Source organism: Rattus rattus, chromosome 14 (genome assembly GCF_011064425.1).
Source record: "Rattus rattus isolate New Zealand chromosome 14, Rrattus_CSIRO_v1, whole genome shotgun sequence".
NCBI lineage: Eukaryota > Metazoa > Chordata > Mammalia > Rodentia > Muridae > Rattus > Rattus rattus.
The window spans coordinates 4,539,292-4,560,241 of NC_046167.1; the positions used below are offsets into that span (position 1 = coordinate 4,539,292).

At 42.0% G+C, this 20,950-nt stretch overlaps 1 protein-coding gene across 1 annotated transcript in view; it reads left to right on the top strand.

Moving 5' to 3' along the window:
- Nucleotides 1-20,950, top strand: part of C14H10orf67 (chromosome 14 C10orf67 homolog) — a 137,289-nt gene that overhangs the window by 35,100 nt on the left and 81,239 nt on the right. The window contains exons 6-8 of the mRNA XM_032885175.1: nt 806-947; nt 2,065-2,123; nt 5,947-6,012. Of these exons, the coding sequence (XP_032741066.1) occupies nt 806-947; nt 2,065-2,123; nt 5,947-6,012 (267 nt within the window). The remainder of the gene's footprint in view (nt 1-805; nt 948-2,064; nt 2,124-5,946; nt 6,013-20,950) is intronic.

Consider the following 20,950-nt stretch of genomic DNA (forward strand, 5'->3'; position numbering starts at 1 on the left):
AACAAAAGACACACATAATAAAAATGTAAATGAGTTTGCTTTACTAAAACTATAACTTTAAAGTCTTTTGTTGTGAGTTATCCTGAAACCTTCTTACAAGGTAATCACTTTGCATAGAGATTTAAGCTGGAGTCTTCAATAGCGTTAACCGCCTGCACAGCCCCTGTGACAGGCATGCAAAGCCATGTTAATGTTCAGAATATGAATTGCCTCTGGGTGGCTCCCCCACCCTGCAGAAAACCAACTGTGTGCATATCCGCGCGCCTGATGGACTCCATGCGGCTCCCAGCCTGCACACGTCACCCCTTGACATGTGATGGGCTCCTCACCACACTGGCGGCGCTGACGCTGAGAAATGCCACAAAGGCAACAAGCCCCCCTCTTTAGTCTTACATTTTGCCACCCCATGGCGCTGCCCATCCATGGTCTCCCTGGCCTCCCTAGTTACAGGGGACAGTGCTTCAGACACTAAGAGGGAAGTGTGGGTGGAGGGGCCCCAGCTGCCTCCCTGGACACAGCCTCCATAATGAATTGACCTGAAAGAGGAGGGCACACGAACAGTATGATATGCATTATTCTGTCAATAAAATGTCCCCATGTGCTGAGGTCTTTGTACAGAATGTACTGTGGCCTTTCTTCCAGCCAGTTCTATTTAGTCTCCTTCCTTTTTCCTATTCATATTGTAAGTGTGTAATAGAATTCAGAAAATTATATGATGGCGCCTCTGTATCCACATTGTCCTAGAGCTGAATATTTAAATCCTCGATTCCCTGCCTAGAAATATGGCATTTCCTTGTCTTTGCAGGATTCCAAGGAGTCCAGCTCTCTAAGAACAACCTCAGAAAAGGAACTTATAGATTGCAGGGCAGAGAATGAGAGGTTGATGCAGATCATCACAGTGCTTGAGGAGGAATCACAAGGGGCCATGAAAGAAAACGCATTATTAGGTAACCTAATTGTCAACCATTTTTCATACTATACATACCTATATACATATATATACATATATATTTTTAGAAATTAGTTTGATGGCTATCAGGTTTTTTTTTTAAAGATAGCTTTCTTTGCTTGGAACATAGGATTTATCTATATTTGTGCTACTGAGATGTGCCTTGTGAACTCAGGGTGTCTGTTTTGGAAGAAACAAAAATACCTATTTGCCTTAGCAAAGAAAGAAAGAAAGAAAAGAGCGATTGCTGCTTAGTTTGCCCTACTTCACTTAGAACAGACACATATACTGATGCTCCTTCTCACGCCGGTGGTGTAAACTATTACCTACATAAGGTGACATGTTGGGATACAGTGTGAAGAAGCAAGCTTAGCCCTTCAGAGCAAGGCTGGACCTCAATACTTAGACTCAATCTTTAGTATGAATTTTAAATGCAGATTTTCCTTTTGAGATTTTTAGATTTCACTTTGTTCAGGCCATAAACATCCAGGAAAAAAAAATGTGCATTTTTATCTCTAGAAGTACACTGCTTTTAAAATGCCTCTTAGATTTAACTACTGGCTTTGTATTTGTGCGGGCTGCTTTCCCCTCTTTGTTTGTATGATGCTCTGATAATCTACCGTATGAAGGAGCAGAGATTAAATCACCGGTGTGAACGCCAGTGAAATAAGATACTCTCTAGTGTATTTAGTGCAGTAGGATCCCACACCACTGTGAATCCAATTCTCTCCTGATATGGTATGACAGTACTTTCTGAGGTTATGGTCTTTCTTAGCAAGTCACAAAGTGCCATCTGCTAAATAAAACACTTTGTATTGGCTGTAACTAACAGAAATAAAAAAAAAAAAGTTCTCTGCTAGTATCGATGAGAAGCAGTTAGCCCTCAGCCACACTTGTATCTTGAACTTATTTCTTACTCCATATCTAACCAGCCATCCGAACAGCAGGAAGAATGCTGTGAATGTCAAGGGCATTTGTGAAGGTCACAGTCCTGCCAGGACTTGTGAACACCAGGCCTGCCCGTCCCTCTAAAGCCTGCCTCAAAGCAGGCAGTTTGAATACAGGGGCCTACGCGTGTAATTTCATGGTTGGCCTCTCTCTCCTTTTGTTTACAGAGGATGAAATTATGTATCTGAAAGAGATTTCAGAACAGGATCAGCGAACTATTCAAAAGGTATGAAGATCTTTTACATTGATAAATGACTCTTTTTAAATTGAAATATCAGTACCATTGGCGAAATGACACCATGTCAGGGCGCCTTCAGATGTAGAGAACGTTGGCTTACGAATTTCTACCTGATGTCATTTTAACACCATATTTCCTTGTCATCTGGAATGAAGTGGTTAGTAATAAGTAAGATTTCTGACTGAAAAAAAACAATTGATATGTTGGTAACCACCTATTTTGGGGATTTATGAGCATCTGTGTCGTTGGCTGTAATGAGCTGACAAGTTACGGGACTTTGAGGGGTCCCTAGCTTTGCTTCTAGGCATCTGGCCAGATGGTGATAGACACTTTTCTTCCTGGACAAGAATGAAATGATTTACTCTGCTAGATCAATCTTTATTTAAAGCAAAACAGTTTTAGTGTCATGAAAATCGAGATTCCCTGGTGCATGTGATACACAGGACCGCAGTCCTCTTTCCCCAGCCCTCACTGGTGACATAGCCCTGCCCGAAGCCCTCCGAGCAGTGCTCTCTCTCACCTGTGCGGAGGACCATGCCTCGCACCCTGAAATACACTCCTGTAGTGACGTGTAGAATGAAGATGCATTTAGAGCTCATAAAACTGCAGAAAAGGCAGGTCCACATCCCCAGATTATTCCAAGAAAGGTTATGTATTTTCCAGGAAGTGAACTGTCAAGACTTTGCACTGCACAACATTCTTGGAGTTTGGATAAAGTTAGTTTCAAGAGCTGTAGTTGACGCTCACAGGTCAGAATCAGGATATGTTTTCGGCTGCTAAGCAAGTCTCCATGAAATGATTTCCTTCTCTTGGGTTTCACCCAGTTTCCTACAGCTGCACTGTGAACTAGCAATGGCCTCTGAGGAAAGACAGGTTGGAGAGTCTCAGTTCTGTTGACATAAAAAGGACCCCTCCAGATTCCGGTCTCACTTTGCCTACCAGGGAAGCACACTACTCATTTAAAAAGTTCCTCAGGTCACTTGTCTTCACAACCTCTAGTGACAACGACTTACAGTCTAGTCTGTGTGCTGAAATGTCCCCTGTAAGTCCTCAAGGGTGCCAACCACACCTTGTGTCAGCTGAAATCCCTCAGTCACAGGCTGCCTCCTGGCCACATGTGGCCCCTGAACACTTGCAATATTTGAGAGGATTCATTTTGGGCAATTTTAAATGGGAAGAAAAACAATGATTGTTTTAATGAATAGAAAAAAACTTCATGTTTTCATAATTTAGATAATGAATTCTCATTTGGAAGTTTTCTAAAATCTACGTAGATTAAAAAGTTAGCTCTCAAATTTATCCTGAATTCAATAAAATATGCACAGTATTTTTTAAAAATTCAGTGTAAAATATTTCTCTCATGGTTTTAATATTCATTCAGTGTTGATATTAATATTTGGGGTATATATAGGGTAGATAAAATACAATTTTAACATCATGTTTTACTCTTTAGCAAGGCTTCTTTAAAATTGAATTTATGACTATGATTCACGATGCACTTCTGTATGCCAGCTCTATTCCAGATGAGTATAGTACAGAGGCTCTCAACCTTCCTAACGCTGCAACCCTGTGATATAGTTCCTCATGTTGCAATGACCCCTAGCCACAAAACTATGTAACTTTGCTACTGTTATGAATCATAATGTAAATACCTGATATGCAGGATGTCTGATATGCGACCCCTGTGAAAGTGTCAGCCAACCTCTCACTGCAATCTGCTATAGTACAGTAGATTTCCTTCATCTCATTCTTCCCCTACAAGTCCTGCATTTCTCCTTTGCTTCTCCTTACAATCACCGGAGCTCCGTACAGACACAACATGTAACCCACTTATTACTGAAGACTCTACAGCCCCCTCGTTTGTCCTGATTTTATTTTTGACTTTGTGTCCCTGGGCACTCATTCTTGCCATGCCCCTCCCTCTTTCTCCCAGGCTTACTATGTATCTAGAGATAATAATGTTTGTGAAGGTGGTTTGTGTCAACTGGGAAGCAGGGAAGACCTTGTTGATCAAGAGAGAACAGACCTTTGCAGCTTTGTTCCCAATACCTTTCAGTAAGTTAATTCCATGGTATTTATTAGGTGCTTCTGAGTGTCAAACGCTGCACTAATGCTAGAAAAAAAAAGTGTAAATGTGCACACACACACACACATACACACACACACACACACACACACACACACACACACACACACACACACACGGGGTGGGGGAAGGGGCACCTGCTGGGAAGGAACAGACCAAGACCACAGAGTAGGGTGAAACCCAGAGAGGAGAAGCCTGGTTTCAACGGAAGGTTCTAGAACCCCTTTGCAAACACTCCCATTCTGTTTCCCACGCAGCCCTGGGAGGGCTGCGTGAGCTGTCACAGCTGAGTGTGAGTGTGCAGTGTGAGGTGTGTTCTAAAACTTCTGGAAATGTGGCGTGGCTGGCTCGTGAAATCGGGACCTGTTGAGACGACAAGTTGTGAACTGTGGTAGAGCACAAAGAGGAAGCCAGGAGAGGCGGACAGAAACAGAAAGACAAACTCAAAAGCTTCAACAGAGACACGAGCTCCCTTCTTTAAGCAGTAGGAGTAATAAAAGAGCATTCTGTAGATGAGGGAGCGTCTGGGATAAGTGCCCTACAGAACGGGATTCAATAGCTTTCATGTTTGAATTCAAAATCCATATTTGATTTAACAAGACCCTCTACGAGCCTGTTTTCCATCTGCTGCTACCTCACAATCTCTTCTTGAGACCTTACCCCATATGTGGCAGACCAGGAGGCCGAGAGCAGAGTAGAAATGAGATGCCCAGCAAGCTGAGGGCTGCATGGGTGGTAGGAGATCAAAGCCAGCCAAAGGAAAGCCATCGAGCTGTCCCTGGAAGCCAGAGGCCAGATAGAGCTAGGTAGGAAAAAAAGACCTGAGAGAGAGTCCAGAAGGGAACCCTAAGAACAGTAAAAAGCTGCTTCTTAAAGGGCAAGGTGTGTGATTTCACCAGCTTGGGAGAACATGAGAGGAAGAGGTAGCCATGGTCAGGCACACGGGACAGGGTCACTCATACCGAATGGTCAGATGCCTTCAGAGTTCCTGAGTACCTGGACTCTGGGCTAGGCTCAGATTTGTGTTTCATCAAGATGAGTAGGAAGAAAGAAGTGGGGATCCGAGACAGTGAGAAGTCAATAGGTAACTTGGATAAACAGTAGACAGTACAAAGTCTTGACTGGTGACTCTGGAGACGGTGATCAGATTAGTAAATACGATAAGTGATTGGGTTGAACAAAGGTCTGAATTAAGGTTGAATTTTACCAACATAAACAGCAATCGTTTCAACCAAATGAAAAAGGGCTCGTAAGGACAGAGGTAAAAAGTGTGATTTTAAGGAGAACGTTCAGTCAGAGCGAATGGTTTGAGGTGCAGATAAATATACCGTCAAACCTGAAGCGAGCAGACGTGTCACACAGAAAGGGAAGCAAAGCTGTTATGGGGGCAGACTGACTTACCCTCCGCAGAACGATGTCTCGTTTGAGACAAATGTGGCAAGAAAGCTTATAAGTAATACCTTAGCATTCTTCATTATCATTATTAGTATATTAGTAAGGGATAATTAAGCGCTCCTAATTAATAAACACTGGCATTGTGTCATATGTTTATGTAATGATTATCAGAACATAATAATCTATAGGAAATTAATTTTCCCTTTGATCACATTGGGATCCATTTTTCTCCCACTTTAAATTGTGTCTTTACTGCATTCCGCTGAGGAAAACAGTTTAGCTGCTGTGTTCTTATCGTTAGTCAAAATGTCCTCCTTTTCTCTATTACAGTTAATGGATAGCAGAGACAGACTAAGGTATGAGCTGGACTGTGAAAAACTAGCCATTCAAGAAATGGTAAGATGATTTATATTTCCCCTAAGGAACCTGACTTTAGTTTCACCTGACTTTAATCTAACCTGAGTGTTTTACGTGTGTCGCGTGTAACAATTATGGCGAGCAACCTAATTCTCTTTCACTAAGATCCCAAGTGTACATATAATTATACTTTCAAAGCTGGAATATCGCCTTGATAAACAGAGTAAACTCCGGGTAAGGAACAGTATCACCACTGAAGATTGATGTATAAAGTGTTTTCATTTTATTCTGGAAAAACCAAAACTGAATTTGAAAGCCTAGGATTTGGAAGGATTTGCTATTTTCAGTTACAAATCACAGCGAAGAGCGGCGAGGAAGGAACACAGCTCGGTAGTTTGGCATTCCGTGCCAGTCTCAAGAAAACACTGCCTTTTTATGTTCTTTTAAGAGAACTTTCCAGACGGCTGGTCTTTTATCAGTTGACTCCCCCACCCCCAGGCCCTCACCACCAGCTCGTGGGGCAGCGCTGCCTGTCAGCTGACCACCACTAGTATGTCTTTGTTACAGTAAACTGTGTTTATTATAATAAAAAATAAAACACAGCTTGACTTGGGTCTGAAATGTGCCTGGAAAGAATATGATACTGTGTGCAGGAGAATAGGTCGCTCCCCGGAAATCCACGCCACTTCACACATTGAAACATTTGCTTTTCCACAGCTTGTCAGACTTGTGCCAAGTTGTGACTGTCTCCCTAACTCTGTTTTGTTACCCTGGGGCACCCTGTGTTTTGGGTTCCTTGTCATAGAAATTAATTCAAAACAATGGTCCTGGGTTACAATGAAGCCTTCTATGAAACCAACTTGGGAATGCAGGCGAGGGGGGAAATTTAAGACCCACTGTTCATAAACACCACATGTTAGCAAATGTGTTATTTGGGGTCCTTTACTTTTAAATACCTGCATATAAAATGTCTCCCTCCTCTGAGTGTACTTGGTGGGTTTCTGGTTTTTCTCGCAGACTATCTTTCTCTGCCCTTCTAGCTAAGTCTAGCCTCTGCTTCGGAAAACAACTAAATCCATACGTACTCACAAGGAAGGGAACTGTTTTCATTGGGCATGAAGTAAATGTGACATTGTTAGTTTATCAGTAGCAACTGAAAGAACCCTCCAGCAGAAAAACTGTGCCTGTACAGGGAGTAGACCCCAAGCTTTGTTCATTAATTCTTTCTTTCCTTCCTTCCTTCCTTCCTTCTTTCCTTCCTTCCTTCTTTCTTTTTTAAAAAAACTGTAAGCGTTGGGGAGGGGGTGGGCAATCCCATTTTATTTTGTTGTTTAGAAGTTTGCTGGGCCTGAACCTTGTTGCCAACCAGCAAGAACCTGCCTCAAAAACCAAAAACCAAAAAAAAAAAAAAAAAAAAAAAAAAAAGGAAAAAACAACCCCCCACCATAGTACTAGAGTTTTGGTATGCTGACAGATAGTCGGGGGTTCGAGCTCTCAGAGTTCAAGTCTGTACTTGGGACCAGACTCCCCCCATCTCCCCCAGGCATTGAGGTTGCATCAGAGAGAGACGGCTTCTGAGATGTCAGCCGTGCTGTTTCATGCTCTCCCGTTTGTTCAGAAACCAGAGTGTACAGATGTACTGAAGAGAGGAAGAAAGTAGATCTGCCCATTATTTTATACACAGCTCATTTCTTACTGAAAGGCTTCTGGTTGTCTGTTACTGCCTCCCAAAATAGTTTCTGGCCTAGTAAGAGTCTCATGTGAACATGTTGACCTTTTTGAGTTCTATGGACTATCTCTTGGGTATTCTGTACTTTTTTTTTTTTTTTGCTAATATCCACCTATTAATGAGAACATACCTACCATGCATGGCCTTTTGGGTCTGAGTTACCTCACTCAGGATGATATTTTCTAGTTCCATCCATTTGCCTGCAAAACCCAGGATGTCCTCATTCTTAATAGCTGATTAGTATTTCATTGTGTAAACGAACCACATTTTTTTTATCCATTTTTTTCTATCGTGGGACATCTGTGTTGTTTCTAGCTTCTGGTATCACAGATAAGGCCGCTGTGAACATAGTGGAACATGTGCCCCTGTGGCATGGTGGGGTATCTTTTGGGTATATGCCCAAGGGTGGTATAGCTGGGTCTTTCAATTTTCTGAGGAACCTCCAGATGGATTTCCAGAGTGGTTGTACCAGCTTGCAATCCCATCAACAATGGAGGAGTGTTCCTCTTTCTCCATATCCTCACCAGTATCTTCTGTCACCTCAGATTTTGATCTTAGCTATTCTGTATGATGTGGAATCTCGGGGTCATTTTGATTTGCATTTCCCTGATCACTAAGTACTTTGAAAATTTCTTTAGGTGCGTCTCAGTCATTTGAGATTCCTCTTCTGTGAATTCTCTGTTTAGTTCTATACCCCAGTTTTTAATTTACACTTCAAATGTTATTCCTTTTCTCAGTTTACCATCCATAAGCCTCTATCCCATCCCCCCTTCTCCCTTCTTCTATGAGGCTGTTTCCCCTCCCTAATCACCCACCCATTTCCACCTCCCCACCCTGACATTCCCCTACACTGGAGGGTCCAGCCTTGACAGGACCAAGGGCTTCTCCTCCCATTGGTGTCCAACAAGGCCATCCTCTGCTACATACACATGGAGCCATGGGTCTGTCCATGTGAACTCTTTGTATGCTGGTTTAGTCCTGCAGAGCTCTGGTTGGTTGGTATAGTTGTTCTTATGGGGTTGGAAGCTCCTTCAGCTCCTTCAATCCTTTCCCTAACTCCTCCATTGGGGACCTCATTCTCAGTTCAATGTTTTGCTGCTAACATTTGCCTCTGTCATGCTCTGGCTGAGCCTCTCAGGAGACAGCTATCTCAGCATTCACTTTTTGACTTCATCAATATTGTCTGGGTTTGGTGGCTGTATATATATATGGATGGGATTCCCAGGTGGGGCAGGAAAATGGCCATTCCTTCAGACTCTGCTCCAAACTTAATCTCCATATCTCCTCCTATATTTTTGTTTCCCCTTTTAAGAAGAACTGGAGCATCCACACTTTGGTCATCTTTCTTCTTGATTCTTGAGACTTTGCAGTCTGTGGACTGTATCTTGGGTAATTCAAGCTTTGGGGCAAATATCTATTTATCAGTGAGTGCATACCATGTGTGTTTTTTTGGATTGAGTTACCTCACTCAGGATGATATTTTCCAGTGCCCTCCATTTGCCTATGAATTTCGTGAAGTCATTGTTTTTGATAGATGAGTAATATTCCAGTGTGTAGATGTACCACATTTTCTGTATCCATTCCTCTGTTGAAGGACATCTGGGTTCTTTTCCAGCTTCTGGCTATTATAAATAAGGCTGCTATGAACATAGTGGAGCATGTGTCTTTGTTATATGTTGGAGCATCTTTTGGATATATATGCCCAAGAGAGGTATAGCTGGGTCCTCAGGTAATACTATGTCCAATTTTCTGAGGAACCTCCAGAGTGATTTTCAGAGTGGTTGTACCAGCTTGCAATCCCACCAACAATGGAGGAGTGTTCCTCTTTCTCCACATCCTCGCCAGTATTTGCTGTCACCTGAGTTTCTGATCTTAGCCATTCTGACTGGTGTGAGGTGGAATCTCAGGATTGTTTTGATTTGCATTTCCCTGATGACTAAGGATGTTGAACATTTCTTTAGGTACTTCTCAGCCATTCAATATTCCTCAGCTGAGAACTCTTTGTTTAGCTCTGAACCCCGTTTTTTAATATTTGACTCTCTGGATTAACCCATTTTTTATTGGATTGTTTGGTTTTTGGTGGTTAGCTTCTTGAGTTCTTTATATATTTTGGATATTAGCCCTCTATCAGATGTGAGGTTAGCGAAGGTTTTTTCCCAGTCTGTAGATTGCCGATTTGTCTTACTATGTTCTTTGCCTTATAGAGGCTCTCTAGTTTCATGAAGTCCCATTTATTAATTCTTGATCTTAGAGCATGAGCCATTGGAATTCTGTTTAGGAAATTTCCCCCTGTGCCAATGTGTTCAAGGCTCTTTCCCACTTTTTCTTCTATTAGATTGAATGTGTCTGATTTTATGTTGAGGCCCTTGATCCACTTGGACTTGAGCTTTGTGCAAGGTGACAAATATGGATCTATTTTCATTTTTCTACATCTAGACAGCCAGTTACACCAGCACCATTGATTGAAGATGCTTTTCTTTTTCCTGTTGTATATTTTTTGCCTTCTTTGTCAAAGATCAACTGTGCAGTGTGTGCTTTTATTTTGAGTCTTCAATTCTATTCCATTGATCAGCCTTTCTGCCTCTTTTCCGATACCATACAGTTTTTAATCACCATTGATCAGTGTGTTTCCTATTCTGTTTTTTTCTTTTTTTGCCTTTCCAGATGAATTTGACAATTGCTTTTTCCATGTCTTTGAAGAATTGTGTTGTGATTTTGATGGAGATTGCATTGAATCTGTAGATTGCCTTTAGAAGGATGACCATTTTTACTGTTAATTCTGCCAACCATGAGCATGGGAGATCTCATCTTCTTTGATTTCTTTCTTGAGAAACTTGAAGTTATTGTCATGCAGATTTTCACTTGTTTGGTTAGAGCTGCCCCAAGATATTCTATATTATTTCTGGCTATTGTGAAGGGAGTTGTTTCCCTAATTTTTTTTCTTTTCTTTTTTTCGAAGCTGGGGACCGAAACCAGGGCCTTGCGCTTGCTAGGCAAGTGCTCTACCACTGAGCTAAATCCCCAACCCCTTGTTTCCCTAATTTCTTTCTCATCCTCTTTATCATTTGTATAAAGGAAGGCTACTGATTTCTTCGAGTTAATTTTATATCTGGCCACCTGGCTGAAGTTATCAGCTGGAGAAGTTCTCTGGCAGAATTTTGGGGTTACTTATGTATACTATCATATCATCTGCAAATAGTGATACCTTTATTTCTTCTTTGTCCATCTGTATCCCCTTGATCTCTTTTTGTTGTCTTATTGTTCTAGCTAGCACTTGGAGTACTATATTGAATAGATACAGGGAGAGTGGGCATCCTTGTCTTGTCCCCAATTTTGGTGGGATTGCTTCAAATATCTCTCCATTTAATTTGATATTGGCTGTTAGTTTGCAGTTGCTTTTATTATGTTTAGGTATGCGTCTTGAATTCAGTTCCACTTGGGAGGGAGAAGAAAACAACTACAAGGAAGGAGGAATGTGGGAGGGAAAGAGGACAGGTGGGGGGAGAGGGGAGCATTATCTGGTATTTAGTAGGGGAAAAGGACTGAAGCCCTGAGGGCCAGCAGAAAGAATGGAAACAGGTGACCTCGGGAGGTAGGAGGTTGGGAGGACCCTCCAGAAGGTACCAGAGTCCTGGAGGTGAGAGACTCTCAGGAATCAAAAAGGGGGACCTTAGATGAAATGCCCAACAGTGGGGAGAGGGAACTTGTTGAGGCCACCCCACAGAAAGACAGGGCATCAAGTGAGGGATGCGGTTGCTGTCCCACAGTCAAAAACTCTGACCCATAATTGTTCTAGTCTGAAAGAACTGCAGGGATGGAAATAGAGAAGAGCCTGAGGAGAAGGTCCAATGACAGGCACAAAGTGGGATTCCACTTAAGGGGAGGCCCCAATACCTGACACCATTACTGAGGCCATGAAGCTCTCACAGAAAGGGACCTATCATGACTGCCCTCTGAAAGACCCAACAAGCAGCTGTAACAGTCAGATGCAGATATGTCCACCCAACCAATGAACAGAAGCTGCTGACCCCACTGGTTGAATTAGGGAAAAGCTAGAATGAGATCCCCCAACCCATACACAACAGAGGACTGCTGGGTCTGGGTTCCATCAGAGAACATGCACCCAGCCCTCAAGAGACTGAAGGCCCCAAGGAGTTAGAGGTCTGGTAGGGTGGGGGATGCAGGGATGGGGACATCATCATGGAGATGGGGGCGGTGTCGAGGACGAGGTATGAGATGTGGAACAGTCACAGGGTGGACCAGGAGGGGAATAAAATCTGGAGTGTAAAAACAAACAAACAAACAAACAAACAGAGTGCCATGTAAAAAGCAAATGCACATTTAAAAAAACAACACACAATAAACATACATAGGCAACCATGTGGGTATGTTAGAATTGTCACAAGACAAATAATAGAAATCAAAGTAAGGAGGAAGAGGTATTTTGGGCCCATGGTTCCTGAGGTTCCATTCTGTGACCCTCTACTTCCGTTGTTTGTGATATATAGGTAGCCTGTGATGTAGTAGAACACTTGCGGGGACAGGAGTGGAGCAGAGCTTGGAGGCCCACAGAGGGATCAGGACAGATATAGTCCAGAGGAGTACCTCATACTTTCTAGCTAAAACCTCATCTTGAAGTTTCAACTGCTTCCTAACAATGCTGGTACTTATAAATCCCTGGCTACAGAAATTTATTGATTATGCCAGAGATCTCATGACCCAATAGCTTCTCTGTGATTGGATTCATTTTCTACAGACTGCCTTTAACACACAAGCCTTTTGGAAGAAGCTTCATATCCCCACAATTACATATGGAGAAACTATCTCTAGATGGGTGGGGAGCGGGGGGGGGACAGGAAATAGCTCTGTATCTTCCCACAGTCCTAAGCAAATGTTTTTCTTTTATCTTGAAGTGCCTAAAGGAGAGAGTCCCCATCAGAAAAGAAAGCACCTTCCTTCACCTGCTTTCCATGTCTCTCAATTCCTCATTTCTGTGGGTTCTCATTGCTGCTAAGATCTGAGTCAAGACAGACAGGGAGTAAAGGCTATGCCCTAGTACCATTCCGGGGACACAGTGGACTCCTGAGCTCTGCTTATTTCTGTAACCAAATTCCTTTTAATGCATGCTTCAAGTCGGCTCAGTCCTACTGTGTGCAACATGGCGGTGGTTGGCCATCCAGATAGGACACTGATGTTGCCAGTGATCTGAGCAAAACCTCACTGATGCCAAAATTCTGGGAAGAGTAGTCCTCCATCAAAACCAGTTCCAATGAGCAGTGGCAGTGACTGGTCCTGTATGCAGGCAGGCAGGGGTTGATCTACGCTCATGTTCTCAGTGACTCCTACCCATTGGTCAGTCCAGTGTCCCCTGCAGTCCTGGGCTGCTGATAGTCCTGCTTAACCTATACTCTCTCTCTAATTATATGGTGAAAAAGACAGAGAGAAACGATGACAGGAAGAAGTTCTCCATCAATTGCTGTTCATCATCTCTAACAATCCTCCACTATAAGCTCATGAGAGCTACCAGAAGATTTAAACAATTAACATTGTATTGTAATGACAATAGTTACATTTTACAGAGTCCCAAGTGGCCTTAGAGACTCCGAGGATCCTTGGACTGCAGTTTGATGCCCCTATACTATCTAATCTGGTTAGAATATCCCTGACCACTTGTAAAGAAAAGTATCTCTCTTTTATAGTCTTGATCCTCTTCCTTTCCAATTCATTTATCCTCCGATAACTTTTTCTTGGCACAGCACTGTGAAAACTGATGCATTAGTACATTGCTTTCTCTTTTCTATTCTTTCCATTATTCCTTAGGTTGTTTTTGAGGCGGGATCCTGCTGTCTAGTTCAGTCCAGCCTAAAAACTTGTGGTTCTCTGTTTTTTGGCCTCCCAGGCACAAGGATCTGATGTCACAGTCCAGCTACAGTAACATGGGCTGTGCCTTTAACATTGGGCAGAAAGTTTCTGAATACAGAGCCAGAGAGATGGCAAAGGACTCATGGAGCAGGCATGAGGATCCTGAGTTCAGGCATTTCCATGCATGCTAGCAACCAGGGAGCCAGAGGTAGAGCCACAGGTATTGTAAGGCATGCTGGCTGCCCATCCATCTAAAAACAGTTTAAGTTCTAGACCCAGTCAAAACCTTGTCTCAAGGGAATGAGGAAGAGAGTGATCAAACACCCTCTCAAAGCAGTGGTTTCTCAACCTGTAGACCCCAGACCCCCATAAGAGTTGTATATCAGATATCCTGCATATTAGGTATTTACATTGCAACTCACAGCAGTTCAATGAAATGACAGTTATGAAGTAGCAATGGAGTACTTTTTTTTTATGGTAGAGGGTCCCTGCCCATCTAACAGAGATATAGTAAGGGTTACACGTGTTAGGGAAAGGCTGAAATCACTGGGAGCCAAGGGTGGAACCGATGCACAGAGGACGCTTTTATATTCCATCCATAATTACTCTAAATCTAAATGTACAGAGCCCACCTCTCTCTTTAAGGAGGCTCAGGACTTCACATCACTTTGTGGATGATGGCCTCAAATCTGCTTTTATTTTTCACTCTGATAACTCATTGTAAAATGTTCAGCAGGTCCTCGAGGACTCTTGCAGACCTGCCAGGCATCCGTCCATACTGATTACCCCAGTTCCTCTCTCCTAGTTCAAGCCCTAAGTCTCCCCTGAGATAAAGCCTCATCAGTGGCTCCTGGTGAACATTAATTCTTAGCGATGCTGATCCTTATGCTTGATCAACACATTGGCCAAGATCTCCATGCAAACAAGGGCTAAGGAGAGAGACGACAGCAAGTGACTTTTGATCAGTACTGATCTCAATGAGCTGTTTTGTGTTTCACCATTGAGTAGGATGCGTGCTCTAGGTTTACTCTGGCTGAAGAGTCTTTTACCCCTGAGAACAGGTGTGAAATGGAGCAAGATCCAATGTTCTTTGTCTTAAATATCTATTCAGATAACCACACCAGTTAATATCTATTCAGATAACCACACCTTCCTCCTTGATCTGATGGCTTCCAGCCACGCCACTATTATCTTATATCTTGTCGCTAAAAGCATTTTTTTTTTGCATTTTGCAAACATTGCCTCATTTTGTGAGTGAGACTCATCTGTGTTGTTATACCGTGTCTTGAAAAAATTACTTCCCTTCAGTAGAATAAGGTAGAAAAGCTCCAAATGTTAGATACCCCACTTAATGATTTACTTAGTGACTTAAAGCAGTGATTAAGAGATCGTGGTTGCTTACTTGCTGCTACATAACTTCATTTGCAACCTGGAACAGAACGACCAGAGAAGTACCTAAATGAGGGCTATTGCCCTGAACAATCTGCTGACCTCTACAGATGCTTCTGGAAAAATCTTGCTTTTGTCCAGTCCTCACTTTCGTGGGTATAAAATGGGAATAAAAATGGGATGTGCGTGCTCAGGTCTTTCGGGGCCTGTCTAGGCTTCCATTCACTGGTACCTTTCCTCTCCTCCACTATTGTTCCGCTTGTCCAAGTACTTCCAGAAAGATTGCCACAATAATTGATGCCGCCCACTCTAAAAAAAGAAACATTCTGTTGGTTTCACATCGAAGGTGGCCCTTCCTGTCCTCAGCCTTTCTGTGCATAAGGACTTGGTACCAATGCTATTTATACGTATACCCATTGTAATTTAATGCCAATTGATTTTACAAATAATTTTCAAAGTTAACTCCACTGATGTATAGTATCAAGTTATCACCATTGGGAAGTCCCACAGACCCAATCTGCAAACAGTATTTTTTAGATATAATTAATATAAAGGCAAAAGACAAAAGATCATAGCAGAGACCACGAAAGCTAAAAATAGAAAATAACAGAAGTTAATGAACAAAGAGATGTGTCCCTGAGAGAAAGCCACACACCCAGCAATCTCTACCACTATCTATCAATTGTATAAAAGAAATGGGCGTAAACTCTAAAATGACAGATGAAACTCCCATAGCAAGATAAGAAATGCAAGCCCTCAAGAAACAGGGCATCTGGGTCACATCATACCTCCCATGACCTCGGGAGTCATCAGCACAAGAGAGAGGCAGAGAGAGAGCATAAGAAATAGAGACACGATAACGACAGAAATGGTCCCCTGATGGGGAACAGCAGGCCAGATGAATCACAGTGGATTGAGACAGTATACAACCCCATCTGACCTGAAGTCAGACCAACTTATCAAACGAAGGGAAGCTTACACAAAGTCCCATCCCCAGTGAGGAGCTAAGCCACAGGAGGGGAAGAATCACTTACCTTAAGAATGTGGCCCCAAAGGATCCATGGTCCATGTCTATGGGCCACAGACTAGGAAAATATGGGCAGTACAACTGACTTGATGGGTGGAGAAAAAGAAAGGACACCAGGTTGAGGGGTAGGGAAGAGGAGGAGACTATAATCAAAACACATTGTAGAAAATTTTAAAGAACAACAAAAAAAACGTACACACACACAAAAAAAAAAAAAACAATTTTATGTTCCTGGATGTCTCAAATGTTAAGAGATGAAGCAACTGGAAGACCAAGGCAGGAAGTTTTTGTGAATTTGAGCCTACTCTGGTCTACACACACAGGCAAACCGGAAGGTTACATGGTGAAACACTGTTGAAAAACAAAGGAAAAGCAAAACTAACATCAATAACAGAATAAGCCAGCACCAACAAACGGGAAGCAATTCCTTTAGAAAAGAAACTCGGGTTTAGATGTTTTCATGAGAAAAATTCCCATCAAACATTTGTAGGTTTCACGAGTATTCTGAAAAGAAAGCATTCTTTTCCTAATGAGCTCATGGGATTGGTTTTCTCCATGCAGACAAAAACCTAGACAGAGATTTGCACAGATACCAGTGAATGGGTATTCATGCATATAAAAAAGAATTGGAGTTGTGGCTCAGTAAAAGTTTATTAGTAGTGTAAGATAGTTCAAGTTTGACAAAACGGTTGGGATCGCTGTTCTTGTTCATCAATTTCACCACATCCAAATTAACAAAAATTCAACTGTCTGTATACCTGAGAGGGATTTTTTCTTAATTAAACCATTGGAAGCGGGAGGATTCACTTTTTTTTTCTTTTTCTTTTTTTCGGAGCTGGGGACCCAACCTAGGGCCTTGTGTTTGCTAGGCAAGTGTCTACCACTGAGCTAAACTCCCCAACCCGAAGGATTCACTTCCTTTAATATGGACATTTAGGGTGGAATGATACACCTTTTAATCTGGGCCACACCTTCTGGGGGCAGCCTATAAAAGTCATGGAAGGTGGGAAGCTTGCTCTCTCTCTGCCTGCTCAATGTTGTTAGCAAGTCCATTTCTTCACATTGCCATTAAAAACCTTCTTCTTTAGGACTTTTGGTGTATTCTAAAGACCAGCTAGACATCCAAAACTAATGAATATAACAACTGTGTTCTTGACTCTCCATTAGTAGACAGCCATTGGTGGACTAGCTAGACCTCAGCCTATAGCCATTCCAATAAATCCTCTTCATACAGATATTACATATATAATACTGTGTAATATATATTATCCTACCCAAGGTTCCATTGGTTTATTCCATGAGAGAACATGAAGCAGGCAAAAGACAAACTTAAAACACTTGAAAGAGAAGATGCCTCAAACTATAGATCTACCCAAGGTGTAGTATCTAGACTAAGCAAAGACTTCTCAATAAACCAACAAACAAAACAATCCAATTAGAAAATAGTCAAAAGACACAAGCAGATGTTTCCTTGAAGAAAAAACATAAAAAGATTCTAATCTCATTAACTGTGAAGAAGGGTGCCACCAGAGCCACAAAATTTGTTTGTTTTAAAAGAAAGGAAAAGTAATATTTACAGATGAGTCAGCAAGAAGAAAGGATTCTAACGAAGGAAAAAGTTTGTCCATTTCTTTTAAAACCAACATCCCAATCCAGCAAATCAACAACGCGAATTTTCCATAGAGAAAATGAACACTTACATCCACGCACAAAATATTCATGCACACTTCAACAGTTGAGTGATTGAACCATGTGATTTCTATAACTACACTCAGTGCAACGTCAAGGATAAACAAATCAAAATACAGGCAACAACTTGGATTAAGCTCAAGAGAACTTGAGATGGAAGAAAGGCTAGGTTACTAGGAGTAAACACACCTATCTTTGGCACTATTCCACTTTTTAAATAGCACTGAAAAGATATAATTTAGAACTTAGTCCTTGCCAGGGTTAGGAGATGAGGGAAAAGGCTCAACTAGGTAGTGGGAAGTTAGAGTGGCTAAAAAAGGCAACTCAAGGTCATTGTATGGAATTCTTTTTGTCCTTTGCTAAAGAAGATAATATGCAAACCTGTGCATGGAATAAAATTTACAGAACTAAATGCACATACAAACATCACACACACACACACACACACACACACACACACACACACACAGGCACACTCACGTCTATTACGCACTCACAAACTTGAGTAAAGTCTGGAGATTGTGGGTCACTAGGCTTAGCGGATTCATGTTCTGTTGACCTCCTTGGTAGATAATTAGGAAGCAAATGGTCTGAAGAAGCAGGAATCTCTAGCATCTGGCCTTGCCTCAATTTGACAGTCCAGATGTAAGAGACATGATGGCTACCTCCACTGTCATTTATTTAGTGACTATTTTGAGTTTTGGTTTCCTTTAACAAACCCAGAACTATTTATAAGAATCTGGTTTGTTTTGTCCAGGTGTGGGTGCGGACTGCTTCAGAGTGCCCACAGCAGCTGACTGATTTTGCCTCAGGTTCTAGCAGGGGCCCTGATAGATGGTTGTTGATTGTTTGCTGATGGTCATGTTCAGCAAGTAGTCTGCAAAAGAAGAAGAAAAAGAAGGAATTAGCTATCTCATGGCAAAACCAAACTTGCTCCAAGGAATTCTCCTGATCAGCACAAAGTCACCCTTTATCCCCCAATCCCATTTCCCCTAACTAGTGTTGAAAGTGTAGAAAAGGCGGAAAAGGATGGAAGAGAGAAGAACCCACAAAGCAGCCAAAGTCCAGCTAGAGTTCGCATCCAACCCTGGTGGACAGATTATCTTGTAAGGTGTTTCCACTAGGAAATTGGGAAATATCAGAAGACCTCCCACTTATTACAGAAGTTGCATATGGCCTCCAATTATCTCAAAATAAGGGTCCACTTTCATGCACTAAGTCGACTGTTGGTGAGAAAATTTGCCAAACCAGGCAAACTTTTGATAGTTGTTAACACAACCTACAAACTGTTTCCTGAGTAGCAACCTTTTCTAATATATAGTTCTAGATATTTTCATCCAGTTGTACCCTTTCTGTTATTAAAAGATTTATTTCTAATTTTTAATTACTTGTAGGGATTGGGGTGTACTTAACTGGCAGGCGCCCCCAAGGAGGGCAGAAGAGGGTATTGGAATTTGCTGGAGCTTCAGTTACAGGCAGTTGGGAGCTACTCAATGTGGGTCCGAACCAAAATTGTGTTTAAAGAATAAACTGCTTAAAGCCCAGTCTGTGGATTTCTGTTCTGTTTTGGCATATTTAAAAGCTTTGCTAGTTAGGGAGATAGTTCTTCTGTTTTCTAAACTCTGTGGTTTAGCTTTTGCTGAATATTATTCACATTAAATATTTGTTTATTCTGTGAGAATAGTAAAATTTTCATGGCTTTTTAAGTAGTTATCCATAACCCAGTACAGTACCATTTATGAAAAAAAATCTTTATTTCATCCTGTCCAGTATGATGTTCAGCAGCAAAGCCTCGTTCTAGCAGTATGGAAGAATAGATTATGAATTCAATCAATACAGTCCATGTTGTCTATGCTTTTCTCTGGCCATAGTGACTTGAGTATTTCTTATTTACATTTCGAGTGTTATTCCCTTTCCCAGTTTCCGGGCCAACATCCCCCAACCCCTCCTCCCCTTCTCTGGGTGATTTCCTCCCATCCTCACCCTATTGCCCTCCCCCAACAATCATTCACTGGGGTTCCAGTCTTATGGGACCAGGAACTTCCCCTTCCACTGGTGCTCTTACTAGGAGTATTCATTGCTACCTATATGAGGTCCAGAGTCCAGGGTCAGTCCATGTAGTCTTTGGGTAGTGGCTTGGTCCCTGGAAGCTGTGGTTGCTTGGCATTGTTGTTCATATGGGGTCTCGAGCCCCTTCAAGCTCTTCCAGTTCTTTCTCTGATTCCTTCAACGGGGGTCCCGTTCTCAGTTCAGTGGTTTGCTGCTGGCATTCGCCTCTATATTTGCTGTATTCTGGCTGTGTCTCTCAGGAGAGATCTACATCCTGCTCCTGTCGGCCTGCACTTCTTTGATTCATCGATCTTGTCTAATTGGATGCCTGTATTTGTATGGGCCACATGTGGGGCAGGCTCTGAATGGGTGTTCCTTCTGTCTCTGTTTTAATCTTTGCCTCTCTATTCCCTGCCAAGGGTATTCTTGTTCCCCTTTTAAAGAAGGAGTGAAGAATTCACATTTTGATCATCCGTCTTGAGTTTCATGTGTTGTATGCATCTAGGGTAATTCAAGCATTTGGGCTAATTGCCACTTATCAATGAGTGCATACCATGTGTGTTTTTATGTGATTGGGTTACCTCACTCAGGATGATATTTTCCAGTTCCATCCATTTGCCTATGAATTTCATAAAGGCATTGTTTTTGATAGCTGACTAATATTCCATTGTGTAGATGTACCACATTTTCTGTATCCATTCCTCTGTTGAAGGGCATCTGGGTTCTTTCCAGCTTCTGGCTATTATAAATAAGGCTGCTATGAACATAGTGGAGCATGTATCTTTGTTATATGTTGGGGCATCTTTTGGGTAGATGCCCAAGAGAGGTATAGCTGGGTCCTCAGGCAGTTCAATGTCCAATTTTCTGAGGAACCTCCAGACTGATTTCCAGAATGGTTGTACCAGTCTGCATTCCCACCAACAATGGAGGAGTGTTCCTCTTTCTCCACATCCTCGCCAGCATTGGCTGTCACCTGAGTTTTTGATCTTAGCCATTCTGACTGGTGTGAGGTGAAATCTCAGGGTTGTTTTGATTTGCATTTCCCTTATGACTAAAGATGTTGAACATTTCTTTAGGTGTTTCTCAGCCATTCGGCATTCCTCAGTTGTGAATTCTTTGTTTAGCTCTGAACCCCATTTTTTAATAGGGTTATTTGTCTCCCTGCAGTCTAACTTCTTGAGTTCTTTGTATATTTTGGATATAAGCCCTCTATCTGTTGTAGGATTGGTAAA